The following is a 16,597-nucleotide window of genomic DNA, read 5'->3' on the forward strand; positions in this document are numbered from 1 at the left end:
GTGGAGGAGGTGCTCAAGAAGATTGAGGATAAAGCCAAGTCCGTGCAAACAGTTAAGGACTTTCTGCAAGTTCAGCCACCTCGTTTTAGCAGGAACTACAGTTCTAAGAGTTGGACTTTTCCTGATACTAGCAGGCGGAACCGTTCCAGGACTAGAGGTTGCAAATCTGCTAGGGGTCAGGGGGCTACCCCTCAGAGGACTAAATGGCATGCTTCCACGTCCAAGTCGGTAAGTTCCAAGCCCACATCTCAGGCCAAACATTCTCAATAACTTTGTCCACCTTCTGCCTGTTCCTGATTGCCCAGAGTCACTCAGACACTCAGTTACTCAGAACTATATCCCTAGGTCACAGATTTTCTTTCCACACCTTTCCCATGTTCAAAGGATTCCCAGACATTCCTTCAAATCAAAGGGCAGAAGTAGAAAAGCAAGTGTTTGGCTCTATTGCATCTGGAGGCAATAGAATCAGTTCCTGCTCAGCAGGTAGGCCAAGGCTTCTACTCCAGACTTTTCCTAGTGCCAAAAAAAGAGGACACTTTGCATCCTATCCTAGATCTTTCCGTTCTGAACTCTTTCCTGGAGATTCCAAAGTTCAGAATGCTCAATCTTCATCAGTTGCTACCAGTGTTGGACAAAGGACTCTTGGCTGATTACTTTAGATCTCAAGGAAGCTTATCTGCACCTCCCTATCCGGGTAACCTGCAGACGGTTTCTTCGCTTCAGAGAGGACAAGCAACATTATCATTTCTCTGCGCTGCCCTTTGGCTTAACTACTGCTCCCAGAGTTTTTACAAAGTGCCTGGCTCCAGTCATTGCCCTTTGCAGGCAGAACAACATACATATTTATCCTTACTTGGATGACTGTCTGATTCAAGCAGTCTCAGGAGCAGCTGTTAAAGGATTTGGAATTTGTAAAGACTCTTCTCTCTTCCCTGGGTTACACTCTCAACGAGCAGAAGTCGAAAATTGTACCAGCCAAAGAGATAACATTCCTAGGAGCAAGTCTGAAAACAGCCACCCAGATGATATATCTCACCCAGGAGAAGCAGGCAACTCTTTCAGCTTACTTCAAGGACTTGGCAGGCCTGTCCCACCTCCATGCAAGGAAATACCTGCAAGCTCTGGGATTCATGGCCTCTTGTATTCTCATGATTCCATATGCAAAGCTGCATATGAGGAAATTGCAATGGTACCTCAAGAATGCTTGGTGTCACCATACTCAGGACCTAGATGTAATAGTTCCTCTGCTTCCTTGTCTGCAGAGAGAGTTTCTCTGGTTGGCGACAGCCTGTTTGCAAAACAAGGGCATGCCTTTCCGTCCACCTCCTGCAAGTCAAGTCCTGACTACAGACTCATCGGATTAAGTCTGGGGAGCTCACCTGGATGGCAGGTGCATACAGGGACGTTGGAATGCCCAGCAGAGGCACTTGCACATAAACCTGTAGGAAGTAATAGTAGTTCAGCAGGCCTTATTGACTTTCAAGCATCTTCTTTCTCCTGGAACTCTGCTGGTAAGAACAGACAACACCATAGTCATGTGGTACATCAACAAATAGGGAGGGACTCATTCTAACCCCCTGTGCAGACAGAGCATGATTCTATGGACCACAGCAGCATCATTGGCATACATCTTCTAGCTCAGTTTCTTCCAGAGAGACTCAATGTTTTGGCAGACCAGTTGAGCAGACGAACCTTGGATCCTCATGAGTGGCAACTGAACAGAGCAGTCTTTTTTACAGCATCATTCAGTGCTGGGGCACTCTGAAGGTGGACCTTTTCTCTTCCCCGGTCAACCACCTTCTGCCACTCTTTTGCACCAGACAGCATCACAGCAAGGCCTGGAAAGTGGATGTGGTTTCTTTCTCTTGGGCACTACCTTCAGTTTATGCCTTCCCTCCTCTTCTTCTTCTTCCAAGAGTGTTGCTGAAGATCAGGGACAAAAGACCAGGGACCATTCTCATAGCCCCAGACTGGCCTAGGCAGCATTGGTATCCACTGCTTTTGCAGTCTATCCTGGCTTCCTCCGTGGCATCTTCCTCTGAAGCCAGATCTTTTGGTTCAGGAGGGGGGAAAGATTCTGCACCCTCATCTTCAGACTCTCCATTTGGCAGCTTGGCTTATTGTATGAATCAGTCTACTTCTTCCCTTTCCCAGCAGGTGGTTGGCGTACTTCATGAGGCCAGGAGGCCTAGCACTAGGAAGTCCTACAATGGCAAATGGGAAAGATTCTCTCATTGGATGCAAGCTAAAAGGGAATCTTCTTCTCAGCCTACTCTTCCTTTGATTTTGGAATAAAGCTCACTCTTCCTCCTTTTGAGCCAGTTACCACCGCAAATTTAAAGTTTCTCTCTTGAAAAACTGCATTCCTCTTGGCTTTATCTTCAGCAAGGAGAGTTTCAGAACTGCAGGCTTTGATGGCTGTGGAGCCTTTTCTCATCTTCCATGCAGATCGGGTCTCCCTAAGGACTAATCCTTCTTTTATGCCGAAGGTGGTTTCTAGGTTGACTCTTAACCAGACCATTCACCTTCCTACCTTCTTTCCTAATCCTCAAAATAGAGAGGAAAGGATCCATCCTGCATTCTCTTGATGTACACAGACAGCTCAGGTTTTACCTGGATAAGACTAAGGACCTTCGGAAATCATCTCCGCTATTTGTCAGTTTTGCTCCTGGAGCTCAGGGCAAAGCTATTTCTAAGCAAACCATTTCTAAATGGATTGCACATTGTATTTCTTTCTGTTATTCCTTTCTTGGCAAGGTTCCTCCTCAGTGGGTGAGGACCCACTCCACAAGAGCAGCCTCTACGTCTGCAGCCTTTTTAAGGGGTGTCCCTACTAAAGATATTTTAGAGGCTGCCACATGGTCTTCTGTACATACGTTCGCAAAGCACTATAATTTACCTTTGTTTTCTAGATCTAGGGCAGGGTTTGCCACTGCTGTTCTGCAGGGTATCCTCTCCAATCCATTATTGCTTTACCTCCTCCCTCTTCTCTGGGCTTTGGTAATCAACCCATAAGTAAGGACTGCAACAGTGAAACACAATGAACATAGTACAGTTGTGTATACTTAACATCAGTGTAGATGTTCGAGTGTATTCACTGTTGCAGTCCTGGTTTCCTTCCCTCCTTCCCCCTGTTTTGGTTTTCCTCTGCTCTCCTTTCCTAAGGTGCAGACTTTATTTGGTTTGTTTTACCAAGGATTATTTATATGTCTCTAAAGCCTTGTTTTTTGGGGGGCTCCTGACATTTGTGGCAAGAAAGACTGAGAAAATGATGTTGGCTGCCTTATTTTGTATTGGGGACACTGATGACCAATGCAACCGACGACAGCCAACGTCATATCCCTTTACCTTTGGTACAGGGGCCGGATAAACCCATAAGCAAGGACTGCAACAGTGAATACACTCTAACATCTGCATTTATTGTAAGTGTACATAACTGTACTTTCTCAGACTCTTAGCACATTGTGACCTTAGTTCCCTCGTGAGGTACCACATCAGAATATTGCAGTGGACACTAGTGACTCACTGATCCTATTTGACTCATCCTATGGAGTTTCCCGTAATATTGACACAAATCTGTCAAAATCAAATCAAGTGGTGGCTAGAGTCTCCCCTGATGTCAGCTGGGAGACCTTTTGTTCTTCCCCTAAAGGTACAGTCATGAGAGGTGCCTCTTTTCTCCTTTCTTAGGTGGGGGATGTTTTGAAGGGAAAAGTCCAAGGGACCTGGTCTGTGATTGAGGCCAATCGTAACAGTAGTGTTCTGGAGGTGAGATCTGTCCTCCTTGTGTTGCATGCATTTCAGTACTTTCTTCCCTAAGTGTGTGAACTCGGAGCAGATGAACAATATGTCTATTGTCTGGTATCTGAACCCAGTCAAATCCTCTTTGTCAAGAGGCTATGAGGGTCTGGCAATGGGCGATTTCATTTCAGTGGTTTCTGGTATCAACCCACATACCAGAGAGTTCCAATGTTTTAGCAAACATTCTAAGCAGGAACATTCTTCTCCCCCCTTGCAAGTGGTCTTAAAGGCAAGAGTTGGATTTGTTGGCACTGGGGCACTCCATGTTGCGATCTTTTCGCTTCCGCATCCAACACAAAGTTTAGCAGTTATTATGGCTTAAGGGCAGTCACCCAAGGATGCTTCTCTTTATGCATATCCTCCAACTCCTTTAATATTTTCTTTCAGTAGGCTGCCCATTGCCGAGCGACTGTATTCCTCATTGCTTCTTTCTGTCTCCCGACAGGTGTGGTTCCACTTTCAATGGCCTCTTCTGAGGTACCCTTCTTGGGTCCTGGATTCCATTCCGAGCCTGATTTCAAATCTGACTGGATTGGACCTGCTAAACCTTTGGATGCTGAAGTTAGCCACATGTTTTTTCCATTTCTCTTGATGGCCATAGAGCCCAAGATTTCAGACGAAGAGTCCTTCAGAAAGTCTAATCAGCTGTTTGTCTCTCTTTCTAAAACCCAGTTGGGAAAGCCATTATGTAACTCTACTCTAAGTGGCTGTCTGATTGCATTTCATTAGTAAACAGTTTGAAAGGAAAGGCTTTGTCTTGCAAACTGAGTGGTCATTCTGTTAGAGCTGTGGCTCCCTCTAAGTTTTTTCTCTCGAGAGCAGTTCCGGATGTCATTTGTGCTTCTGCTACTTGGGTGAGTCCTCATAATGTTGTGCCTCACTACAAGCTGGATATTCAGTTGAAGTCTACGGACTCTTGATTCCACCATGTTGTGGAATAGGCTCTCCTTGGCTGGCAGCTCTGTCGAATAGGTTGAACTCAGACAGCAAAGGCAACATGGGATAAAACATTTATGTACTTACCATCATGATAGATGAATTTTGTCTCTTTCCATCTGGTTCAACAATCCCACCCACCTTCCCCATCCTTTATTATGTTTCTCAGTCCTTTAATGACAGAGTTGTGGAGGCCATTTTCTCCTCCTTTTATGTAGGAGTTCCTTGGTGTTGGGTTATTGGATTCATCAGTAAAACTGGTTTGGAGAGGGGCAAACTCAATCTGAGGTTAGTCTGTCAGAGCTAGGTATTATGGGTAGAGGAGGCAGAGCTCAGGGGGCAGAAGTCTTTTAGAAATGGCCGATCTTTGATCAGAGTTGGATCTGATAACCCACAGTTTGAACTGGATGGAAAGAGAACACTGATCTATCATTACAATAAGTAAATAACTTTCCTTTTGATGTGTCAAATGTATTTACTTGATGCCTGCGAGAAAGGTCTAGTTATGTAATGGAGCTGCCCCAGTTAATGATACAAACTGTCATATTAATTGCATATTTTGCAATATCTTAATATTTTCTAATCTAAGCATGGAAAAATAGTCTTTTGAAATTTGCCAGTCAGAATATTACTGTTAAATATCCACTTGCCTGTTATTTTCCAAGACTGTGTTCTCCAGTAGTGTGGGTATTAGGCTGATTGGCATTTGTAAGCCATATTCTTTTATACTTGAGCAGTTAAGCAAAATGAAGCTGCAGTATTGCTATATTAAAAGCATGAATTGTACTGTACAGTTATGGAATATTTCCTTTCTAATGTAGCTTTCTTTCAAGTTAAGTTTTGTTATGTTAATGTATTCAGTCTATGAAGCATATAATGTGTGATGAGAAGAGACATAGTTAAAAAAATGAGCTTGTCAGATATGTTAGTGAAATATTTCACATATTAAACAAAACATTTTCATGTGATGCAGCAGAGGTGCAACAACAGAGACTGGTTTCTGGAAACTTATGCTAAGTGGGAACAGAGTAGTTTAAAACTTACTGCCATTTCCCCTACTTTTTTCCTTGCAGAGTTTTTTCAAGAGATGTACATAATGAAAATGGAGAAGTTGAGACAAGTGCAGGTAAAATATGCTTTGAAGTATTTTTAATAAGCAGCAGTCCACATTTCATGCAGATCTAGAGTATGAGTGCATGTGGTGCAGCCTGCCGGAATTGAGTGTTCTTGTGCAATTTGTTTGTTGTACCTATAAAATAGCTTTTATTTCTAGCCATCATGTACATCCACTGTAGCATTATGTTTTTTTTTATGACATTTCAGCGAGAACTTTAATTTCTCAGATCCTTGATACTTGCTCTTTAACACTTTTTTCTGGTTCTTCTGTCTCACGTAATATGTGTTTATTTTGTAACTGATTTAGTTTTGTTAATTGAATTTTAGTAGTTTGCCAGTTGTGCCGGACTGTAAAAAGAAAGCAGAGCCCGCATATCCAAAGCATTGGGAAGTGTTTTTGTGTATATTTCAGGAAAAGTCCATCCTCATCGGCTGTTTTTGCAGTCATTAGTTTTACACTGTCGTTGCATCTGGAACGTTTTCTGAATTTTAAACTCTAAATTGGGATACCTGGCTTCTTCGATTTTAGTCCACTTGGATCTTGCTCTGCAGAACTGTGCTATTTAGTGGTATTCTGTGGCACGAATAGTGTGCGAAGGCAAATAATTTATCATACTGAAAATTCACCTGAAGAACTGGAGGCTTCCAAAATAAGCACAAAAAATATGTGCTTCTATGTTGCACTGGCTCCTGGAGGGGAATTGTTTTCAGCCAAGGCTAGGGTAAAGACATAGAAGTTCTTCAGGCTTTTCAAACAGTAGGGTTTCTGTATGACACAAAATAAGGAAATGCACACCTTTAAATTTATTTTATTTATTTTTATTTAACATTTGTTGACTGGGAAAGTCTGACTTGGAACGAGCCAATTTTCAGCGGATTCCCGGGGAGAAACACTCCAGACACATGTCTGGTGCTTTATTAGGCTTAGTGTTTTATTTACGGTACCTAGTAGTACATAGAACAGATAAAGCTCCATGCAGTACAAAGAATTACGATCAGGTCGCTGATCTGATTCACTCTTGAGGTGAATTTCTTGGCATCCATATCTAGAACACATAGTAAGCAGGTTATAATCTGCAACCTGCTCATAGTCTTTCTAGTTTTCAGAACTAGATGTCATTCCTAAAGGGTTTATTTGTGACAGAGTTTGAGAACTGTGGTTCAAATATCAGTCCACTGGTCTGCATAATAAATAATACAGCAGCTGAAAATAATATCCAAAAATTGTTGGATTCTAAGTCATGTTATGCTTTTGAAAAGATACAGTCCAGCTGTGTTGACATTAGGACAGAAATTAACCATAAAGAAATACAATTAATCACCTTAGTTTAAGAGTTTAAGATTCTGTTTCTGAAAATAAACTAGAAAATATTCATCCAAGGCTGTGTTAGCAAATGTTCAGAAGCTAATTATGATGCTACTTTTTCCACTCTGTAAAATCTGATGCTCATTCTATAATGAGGGAAGACCTATGTGAATGCTATGTGTATGTTGCATCCAAAATTAGAATGGTCTCCACTTCTTTGCAGGCTTATTTGTCTTGGAGGCAGCCTTTTATGCCGTCCAAGTTGAATATCTGAAGAGAATTTACTTTGTTGACATTTTTAATAAATTCTACTATCTAATGTTGTTAATCCTCGTTCATTCCTTGAGCATGGGTATCGGTTCTGAGTTCGGAACCGAGCCGGCCATTTTCCAAGCTCGCGTCAGCTTCAAACTCTCAAGCTAAACTCTTACCCACAATCCCCCTCTCTCTGTTACCCAAGATTTCGTTTTCCACGTTGCCATTCGGTCGTGTCAAGCTACTTCTCTTGAGCTAAGTACAGTCTACTTTTCTGTCAGAAGAGTTTATATTTTGTCTCTTACCCTATCGCATCTAGTGTTCATAATTTCTTCAGGTTTTTCTACCTTTTCTTTACTACTTTTACCGCGAGGTATTCTCTCTCTCTCTACCATCGTTGTTAATCTTTTCCCTTTTTCTCTCATACCTTCGGGTACTCTCTTGTATCATTGTTGGTACTTTTCTGTTAATCGATTTGCTGTCATGGCAGATTAAAAAGGTAGTCCGGGATTTAAGCGGTGTTCAGATTGTGGACACAAACTGCCTACTTCTGATGCACACTCTTTGTGTGTGTATTGTTTGGGAGCTTCCCATTTGTCTGTTGACCCACCTTGTACTATTTGTGAGAACTTTTCTAATAGAACCTTGTTGGAAAGGAAAAACAAGCTGATACTGAAGGGACTTCTAAAATCTTCCTTTTCATGGCTATTTCTGGGTCTGAGGTCTCAACCCCTCCTAGAGCCCATAAGAAAACCTTGGATGTTCCTACTAAGGTTAAATCTTTGCCTTTGTCCCCAGCTGGGGACTCCCGCCAACCAAAACCTAAAAAGGCTAAAGTTTTGGCTCTGGAGCTCTGTCAGTCAGCCCCAGTGCTTTTGGTGCCTAGGCCTTCGGCTCCATTTGTGATTTTGGCTTAGTCTTATCTTGCAGCCTTCTATATATTGGCACCGAGGAGCTCCTCAGTTCAGACCATTACCACTGTATCGGCACCGACCGCTCAGTAGGCGCAGACCTGTACCTCGTCTGCTCAGAGATCTTCCTCGGAACCGACGCCTTTATTGTTGACTCCAGTTTTGTTGGTTCCAGCTTTGGCATCGATCCTTGTGTCGGTGCAGACCATGACCTCGACACCGATGACTACTTTGGTGCAGACAGCAGTAGGTCCAGTCTCTCTCGGCACCATTGTCCTCGGTGTGGTCAGATGAGATGGGCACCGAGTCTGCCTCTTCTGCGGACAGGCCTGTTTCTCCCTCAGTCTCCGTGAGGTCCACTAGAAGCCTTTCCGAACATGATGTGTTGTGTCTTGTGGACCAGGTACTCTTGGCCAGAGGTATCCCACCCCTTCTTCCTTGGGAGGTGATCACCCGTCTCCAAAGACCCCTTCTTATTCTCCTCCTTCATTGCCTTTGAAGTCCATGGATATAGCACAGTCTTCCCCTTCTGCGATCCCTGTTATGGATCTCACTAAGGAACTGCAGTTGCCTTCATGGCAGGAAAGTTTTGCTACGACCCAGGATGTCATTTGTGACCTGCACAGTTTGCTGCTCCACAGCAATCCAGGGACTCCGGGTTGGCAGGCTGAGCCACTTAGGGGAGAGGTGACCCCTGTTCTAGGCATGCAGTCCTCTTCTGGTGGACCAGCCTTCCAACTGATGGAGAAGGCTTTTGCTGCTGCTGGCGATACCGGACTGTCTGTACCTCCGCCCTCCTCTGGTACACTGGTTTCACAAGTCGCACCTAGCAGACACTGGGTGCAAGGGCTGCAGGACATATTCCCTCAGGAATCCCCTTTTCCACTGTCTTCTCCAGCTTCTCCCGCTGAGGAGGTCCACTGGAAGAGTTCGTGTAAGAGGAAGCACATGGACTCCACAGAGGAGTCTCCAAAGACACAGATTTCGATGAAGGGAAGGATCCCCTCGGTCACCCTCTGAGGTATCCTATGGTGATATCCTCGAAATCCTGAAACAGAGAGGTGACTGCCTCTAATCCGACCTCTGAGGAATCTGTGTTCCTGCAGGCTTTTCGCGCCCGGCCCCCTACCTCCTGGGTTACTCCACCTGCCGATGAACTTGTCCGACTCATCATGCAGCGTGCTTGGAAGGCTCTTGATACCGCCTAAGCTATTCCCCGGAGGCCAGATAAGATCTTGTCCCCTCCTGCTTCGGATCCCCATTGGTCCAAAGGTGGTCTTTTGGATGCTTTTGTGGTGGTGGCCACAACAAAAAAGCATCTGGCAGAAGAAGAAAGCTAGACTGTCCATCTGCCTAACAAAGAGTCCCGGGCCCTGGACAGGATAGGGAAGCGCACCTTTGCTTCAGCACCCTTTGCTATCAGGTCCCTGAATTATATGACACATTTTACCAGGCTTCAAAGGGATCTCGTTTCTGAGCTCTCTGAAACCTTGGCTGGTACCGTGTGTGATGAGGTCCGTGACGAAGTGGCCTCTCAGCTGGCCACCATTGAATCTATATCTAACTCCTCTATGCGACTGATATCTCACGCATCAGAAGGAGCAGCGGGTTTAGCTGCGGTCTTGAGACGACACGCATGGATGCGCTTGTGCAACTTCGTGGAACCCTTTAAGTCTTCCTTTCTTAATGCCTCCATTGAGGCCTCATCGTTGTTTGGGCCCAAAGTTAAAAGCACACTGGCCAGATGTGAACAGGATGGTAAGACTCTTTCTGCCGTAGGTGTCCGTTATTCTTCCCCTCAACATGCTTTATCCCGAAACCAAAAGAGTGGGAAGATATGGTTCAAGAAATCTTAGGGTCCTTTCCGTGACACACAGGCTGAGTTCTCCCCCAGAGGCAGAGGGGGAAACTCACAGAGAAGACTCTCCTTTTGGGTCAGAGAGGGTCTACGTAACCAGGGTTCCAGGAATTCTTTCCCTGGTCAATCCTACCAGCGCTCCTGAAGAGCGGCCCAACTCCTTTCCTGTGGAGGTGGTTGGGGGACATTTCTCCTTGTACCCTTCTGCCCGGCTAACCATCACCACCGATTCTTGGGTACAAAGGATTATAACCAGAAGTTATCATATCCCTTTCGATCTTTGTCCCTTCCCTTCAAAAAATCTTCCCGACGTTCCACCCAGTCAAAGGGAAGAAGCAGTACTAGAGATAGAAAAGCTGCTAAGAAAGAGAGTCATCCAAATAGTCCCTCCAGACCAGATAGGATCCGGATTCTACTCAAGACTATTTTTGCTGCCCAAGAAAACCGGGGACTGGGTCTCAGTGTATTGAACAAGTTTGTGAGAGTACAGAAATTCCGGATGGTCACAATACAGTCTATCCTCCCGCTTTTGGAAAAAGACGCTTGGATGTGCTCTATAAATCTTCAAGATGCGTACTACCACATAAAGGTGGACAGGCCATCAAGAATATTTCTGTGATTCCGTGCGGGAGCCAGCACTAGCAGTTCAGAGTACTGCCCTTCGGACTCTCTACAGCCCCCATATTGTTCACAAAGTGCATGGCAGTTGTCACAGCTCACTTGCGACTTCAAGGATTCCAGGTGTTTCCATTCCTAGACGACTGGCTCATTTCCGTCCCCACCAGACATCTACTGGAAAAAGCCCTGACATACTCTCTCCTCGCTGCTCAAAGGCTATGCATAACCATAAACCGGCAAAAATCCAATCTCACCCCATCTCAGTAAACAGAATTCATAGGGGTTATCTTGGACACAAAAAACTGCAGAGCTGCTATTCCAGAGCACAGAATTCTAAGGATAAAGCAACAACTAATTCCAATCCTTTCAAAGGAAAAATCCACGGCTCACTCGGTTCTACAGCTGTTGGATTCCATGGCAGCCTCCATCACCATTGTTCCCCTGGCCAGGTTTCACATGAGGCTTCTACAATGGCTATTGCTCATCCAATGGTATCCTTTTCAGCATCCTCTTTCAGCCTTGATTCGAGTAACCCACAGGTGCAAACAGGATTTAAATTGGTGGATTACGCACAATCTTTCACAATGGTCTTACCCCTTCTCCCCCCAGCAACCCAAGGCCACGGTGACCACGGACGCCTCCCTGATGGGGTGGGGGTGGGTTATGTCAGGGACAGACAGTCCAAGGCACTTGGTCCGAACTGGAGGCCCATCTGCTTATAAATGTTCTAGAGCTGAGGGCGGTGCTTCTGGCATTGCAAGCATTCCATCCCCTGCTGCCGTCTGGGACAATTGCGATTCAATCAGACAACATGGCGGTGGTCTGGTACATCAACAAGCAAGGTGGAACCAAATCTTACCCCCTTTGTCGAGAGGCCATGAGGATATGGCAATGGGCGATGGCTACCAACCGTTTTCTTCTAGCAACACACATTCCCAGGAGTTCCAATGTGATAGCAGACAGACTCAGCAGGTGCATTCTTCAACCTCATGAGTGGTCCCTGAATCCCTTGATATTGTGGCGGAGATCTTCCACTGCTGGGGATGTCCTTACTGCGACCTCTTTGCATACCTGGCGAACTACAAATGCAGCAACTACTTTGCCCTGATTCCCCCTCTGGGACAGTCACCCAGGGACGCTCTAGTCCACGATTGGCCCTCGAGTCTTCTTTACGCATTTCCACCCTTTCCCCTTATTCCTCAGTTTCTGAAGAAAGCCTGTTGGTTGAAGAGCAAGGTGATCCTCATAGCACCATACTGGCCTCGACAGATTTGGTTCCCCTTCCTTTTGCCTCACCTACTAGATTGACCATGGATTCTCCATCCAATCCCGGAGTTCATCTCACATCCACAGAACCTGATTCATCCCAACTTGAACAGCCTGAAGCTCACAGCTTGGCTACTCCAGTTCCCTTGATTGCCAGGCAGAATGATCTTTCTTTACCAGTACGTGATATTCTCATTGCTTCTCATAAGTCTTCCACTATAAGAATTACTTATCTGAGCAAGTGGAAAAGATTTACCTGTTTGCTGAAAGATAAACAAGCAGACCCATTTTCAGCACCAGTGTTGATAATACTAGACTATCTGGCCGACCTGTTTCAATCGGGTCTATCGGCCTCTACCATTAGAGTTCATTTGGCTGCAATTTCTAATTTTCATGAAGGTGTCCAAGATTCCTCTCTTATGTCCCATAAATTGTGCAAGACCTTCATAAAAGGTGTGAATCATCTGAAGCCACATTTTAGAGAACCTATTCAACCATGGAATTTATAATTAGTTCTGCAAGCTCTGACAATGTCACCTTTTGAACCAGCCTCTTCTTGCGACCTCAAGTATTTGTTATGGAAAACCTTGATGTTCATTGTGTTACCCTGCTGCAGTCATCACACTTGGGTTATCCTGTCGTCAGGCGGTCCCACAGTCGGCCGGAATTCCAAAGTCTTGGTCCGGCATCGGTTGCTGTCGCTTCTTCCCTGACGTCAGTGCACCAGGGGTATATATAATGCATCCGACGCCATTTTCTTCAGTCTTTCTTGCCACGCGGTGCCCGAAGCAGAAGCAGTTCGCAAGTGCCGGTCGGCCGACTCCTGAGATTTTCGAAGTCGAATTTCAGATCCGAAGTCTTCAATAAAGCTAAGTACCCCATTGGGGAAACTTTTCTTGCCTCAGACCGATGTCAGAAAAAGTTAATTGTATTTCTTGTGGGAAGCAAATAACCTCATAAAGATTTTCATTCTTACTGCATACCTTGCCTATGCCCAGACCACAACGTCACTGGTTGTCGTTTTTGTGCTAGGTTCAATAAGCGTACTATAAAAAGATGCTTTGATTTCGCACAACAGTACTTTGGTAGAAAATTTAACTACATAATGCCGTCTGAGCAACCGACTACCGGTGTGCACAAAACACGCAAGGATAAGGACAGGCAGCCTAGACCCAAGCCAGACTCTGAGGCCTCGGCTGGGCCGGTCTCCGGTTCACCGGTCTTCAATGAGGCTCCTAAGCAGCCCCTGGCTACCGCAGATTTGGAACCCGAGACTGCTTCGGAGCCTTTGGCGGAGAGTGCTAGGCCGACGCAGCCATTTTGTTTAGCCCCTACTAACGACACTGCAGAAAGAGATGGTGCTGCAGAAACAGCTTCGGTTTCTGAAGGCGTCTTCAGACTGACGCCGCTCACCATCAAAACGTATCCTAAGCTTAAGACTCCTGTTAAACCAAAAAAGGCTGCACTTCAGTCTCCAGTTCAGGGCCCCATGCCTAAGAAACAGATGCTTAAAATGGCAGAAGATTTGATCTCTCTAATCAGGGGTTCCCAATCCCAACCCCCACCCGACAAAAGGCCTAGACAAAGAGGAAGATTATGCCTCCTCTGATCAAGTGTCTATTTCCTCAGGCTCCTCTGAGGACCAAGATTACTGTTTTTCCCCTTATGAAGATTCTGATGCTGAGGATTCCATTCCCTCAGCGTATCCCCCCTGAAGACTACTCCTTTGGGGAAACTTTACACACTATGAGGGAACATTTTCACTGGGAAGGTCAGGACTACTCTGACTCAAAGAAAAGGCTCAGAGAGTTTCTTTTACCCCCCAGCACAGACCTCTTGCCATCCCCCCAGTTTTAGACTTTGTGGATAATGTTTACTTAGAATCTAGTTTGAACCCAGATTCTCTGCCTCTTGCTCCAGCCAAACCAGACAGATACTATAGAGTGCCTGACTCCCACAAATTCCTTTATAAAAGCCCTGTTGCTGATCCAGAGACTATCTCCCAGGGTCCCAAAGGGGCTAAGGTTTCTATGGCAAAAAATCCTGTACCCTCTGAAAGGGACTGCAGAGCACTAGACAGGTGGGGGAAAAAGGTTTATACCTCAGTCACTCTAGGTATGAGAGCACTAAATTGCCAATTTCACATGCTAAAATATCAGCAATTTCTAATGTCTCAGTTAAGACAAAAAATGAGCACACTCCCTCAACAGTCTGAATTGAAAGAAATGCAGGATCTGTTGCATGCAACTGAACAGAGGTGGGCAAACATACTTTACAATGTGGGTTTGATTCTTTGGAGGCTTCCTGCAGAGCAGCTGTCACTGGGTCTGTTATACGTAGGCATGCCTGGTTAAAGGAACAAACTCTGCCTGATCATGTTAAAGCAAAGCTTCTAGATGCTCCCTTACAGCAGGATGTCCTATTTGGAGTTAAAGCAGAAGAAGTCTTAAAGAAAATGGAGGATAAGGCAAAATCTATGCAGACAGTCAAATATTTTCTACAGGTACAGCCCCCTCGCTTCAGCAGAAATTGGCCAACAAAAAATTGGTCCTTTCCAGCTACTGATAGACCATAGAGGGGTAAATACAGACGTCCAAGAGGCAGAGGGCAACCACAAGTCCAATACAAACCTTGACAATGGGGCACTGCAGCACAGAAGGGAGGAGAAGACAGGCCCCAAACTACTAGAAGGCAAACTCAATGACTTACACCTCATCTGGCCAAGCAACACTCTCTTGGCAGCTCCCTTGGGAGGAAAACTCGCACTTTTTTCAGACAACTGGCACATTGTCACAAAGGACAAATGGGTCCTAGACATAATTTTACGAGGATACAGATTCCATTTCCACACCTTGCCAATGAAAAGAGGAATGCCAAACCTGCCACAAAATCAATGGGCAGAGGCACAAAAACAAATTACAGCTCTCATGGACATGAGAGCCATTCAACTGGTACCTGCACGGGAGCAAGGCCAAGGATTTTACTCAAGACTCTTAGTCCCCAGAAAGGACAATGCCTGGAGACCAATTCTGGACCTTTCAATTCTAAACACCTTCTTACAAGTACCCAAATTCAAGATGCTAACACTACAGCAGCTTCTTCCCATGTTGGGCAAGAAAGCATGGCTAGTAACGTTGGACCTGAAGGAGGCATACCTGCATGTCCCTATCAGACAAAGTTGCAGAAGATACCTCTGTTTCATTGCACGTTCAACCCACTACCAATTCTCTGCACTGCCCTTTGGCTTATCCACTGCACCCAGGGTCTTCACAAAATGCCTGGCACCAGTAATTGCATACTGCAGACAAAGAGGAATTCAAATATACCCATACCTGGACGACTGCCTGATCCAAGCAGAAAGCAAGGACATCCTCTTACAACATCTGGCTTTTGTAAAACATCTTCTAAGTTGCCTGGGGTCACAGTAAACAAAAAGAAATCAAAACTAGTACCCTCACACAATATGACATTCCTGGGTGCCAACTTGAATACAACGTCCCAGAAGGCTTATCTGACGCCAGACAAACAACTACAACTGACTCAATATTTCAAAACAATGGCAACAAAGACCCAACTCCCTGCAAGAAAAAATCTGCAGGCCTTGGGCTTCATGGCATCTTGCATACTACTAATACCATTTGCAAAGCTGCATATGAGGAAATTACAGTGGTACCTAAAAAGCGTATGGTCTCAACACAGCCACAGCTTGGACACAATGATATCTCTCATTCCCTGCCTACAACAAGAGTCTCTATGGTGGTCACAGGCATGTCACCTCAACAAGGGTCAGCCTTTCACCTTGCCCCCAGCCAGGCAAACTATGACAACAGATGCATCGGACTACGCCTGGGGGGCACACATGGCAGGACAGTGCGTTCAAGGCATATGGGCTGCAGATCAAAGGAATCTGCACATCAATCAAAAAGAGATGCTAGCTGTACAGAATGCTCCAACAGCCTTCAAGAACCTATTACATCCAGGACAACTTACAATAAGTACGGACAACACCACAGTAATGTGGTACATAAACAAACAAGGGGGGTACACACTTCTACCCTTATGCAGGCAAGCAATGACCTTGTGGAACACAGCACTGGCTTATCAAGTTCAGTTACAAGCTCAATTCCTGCCAGGAAAAAAGAACACATTGGCAGACTACCTCAGCAGAAACATCATGGATCCCCACGAGTGGCAACTGGATCCCCAAGTATTTACAATGATAACTCAAAAATGGGGCCTCCCAGACATAGACCTGTTTTCCAGCCCCCAAAACTATCCGCTAACAAAATTTTGTACAAGGACACTCCACCATCAAGCTTGGAAAGTGGACGCACTCTCATTCAGTTGGAAAAACCTGACAGTATATACCTTCCCTCCATTGTCCCTTCTCACAAAGGTGCTTCTGAAAGTCAGAAAGGAGAGACCACGACTGATGCTCATAGCCCCAGACTGGCCACGCCAGCACTGGTACCCACTATTAAGGAATATGGCCCAGGGCCCACCTTGGATTTTACCACAAATTGCCCATTT

General features: G+C 45.2%; 1 protein-coding gene across 1 annotated transcript in view; it reads left to right on the plus strand.

The window, feature by feature from the left end:
• The window catches only part of LOC122803858, a 1,735,734-nt gene that overhangs the window by 483,934 nt on the left and 1,235,203 nt on the right, over positions 1 to 16,597 (plus strand). Inside the window, exon 6 of the mRNA XM_044073540.1 lies at positions 5,811 to 5,863. Coding sequence (XP_043929475.1) covers positions 5,811 to 5,863 — 53 coding nt within the window. The remainder of the gene's footprint in view (positions 1 to 5,810; positions 5,864 to 16,597) is intronic.

This window comes from Protopterus annectens, chromosome 6.part0, assembly GCF_019279795.1.
Source record: "Protopterus annectens isolate FY-2018-M chromosome 6.part0, PAN1.0, whole genome shotgun sequence".
Classification (NCBI taxonomy): Eukaryota; Metazoa; Chordata; order Ceratodontiformes; family Protopteridae; genus Protopterus; species Protopterus annectens.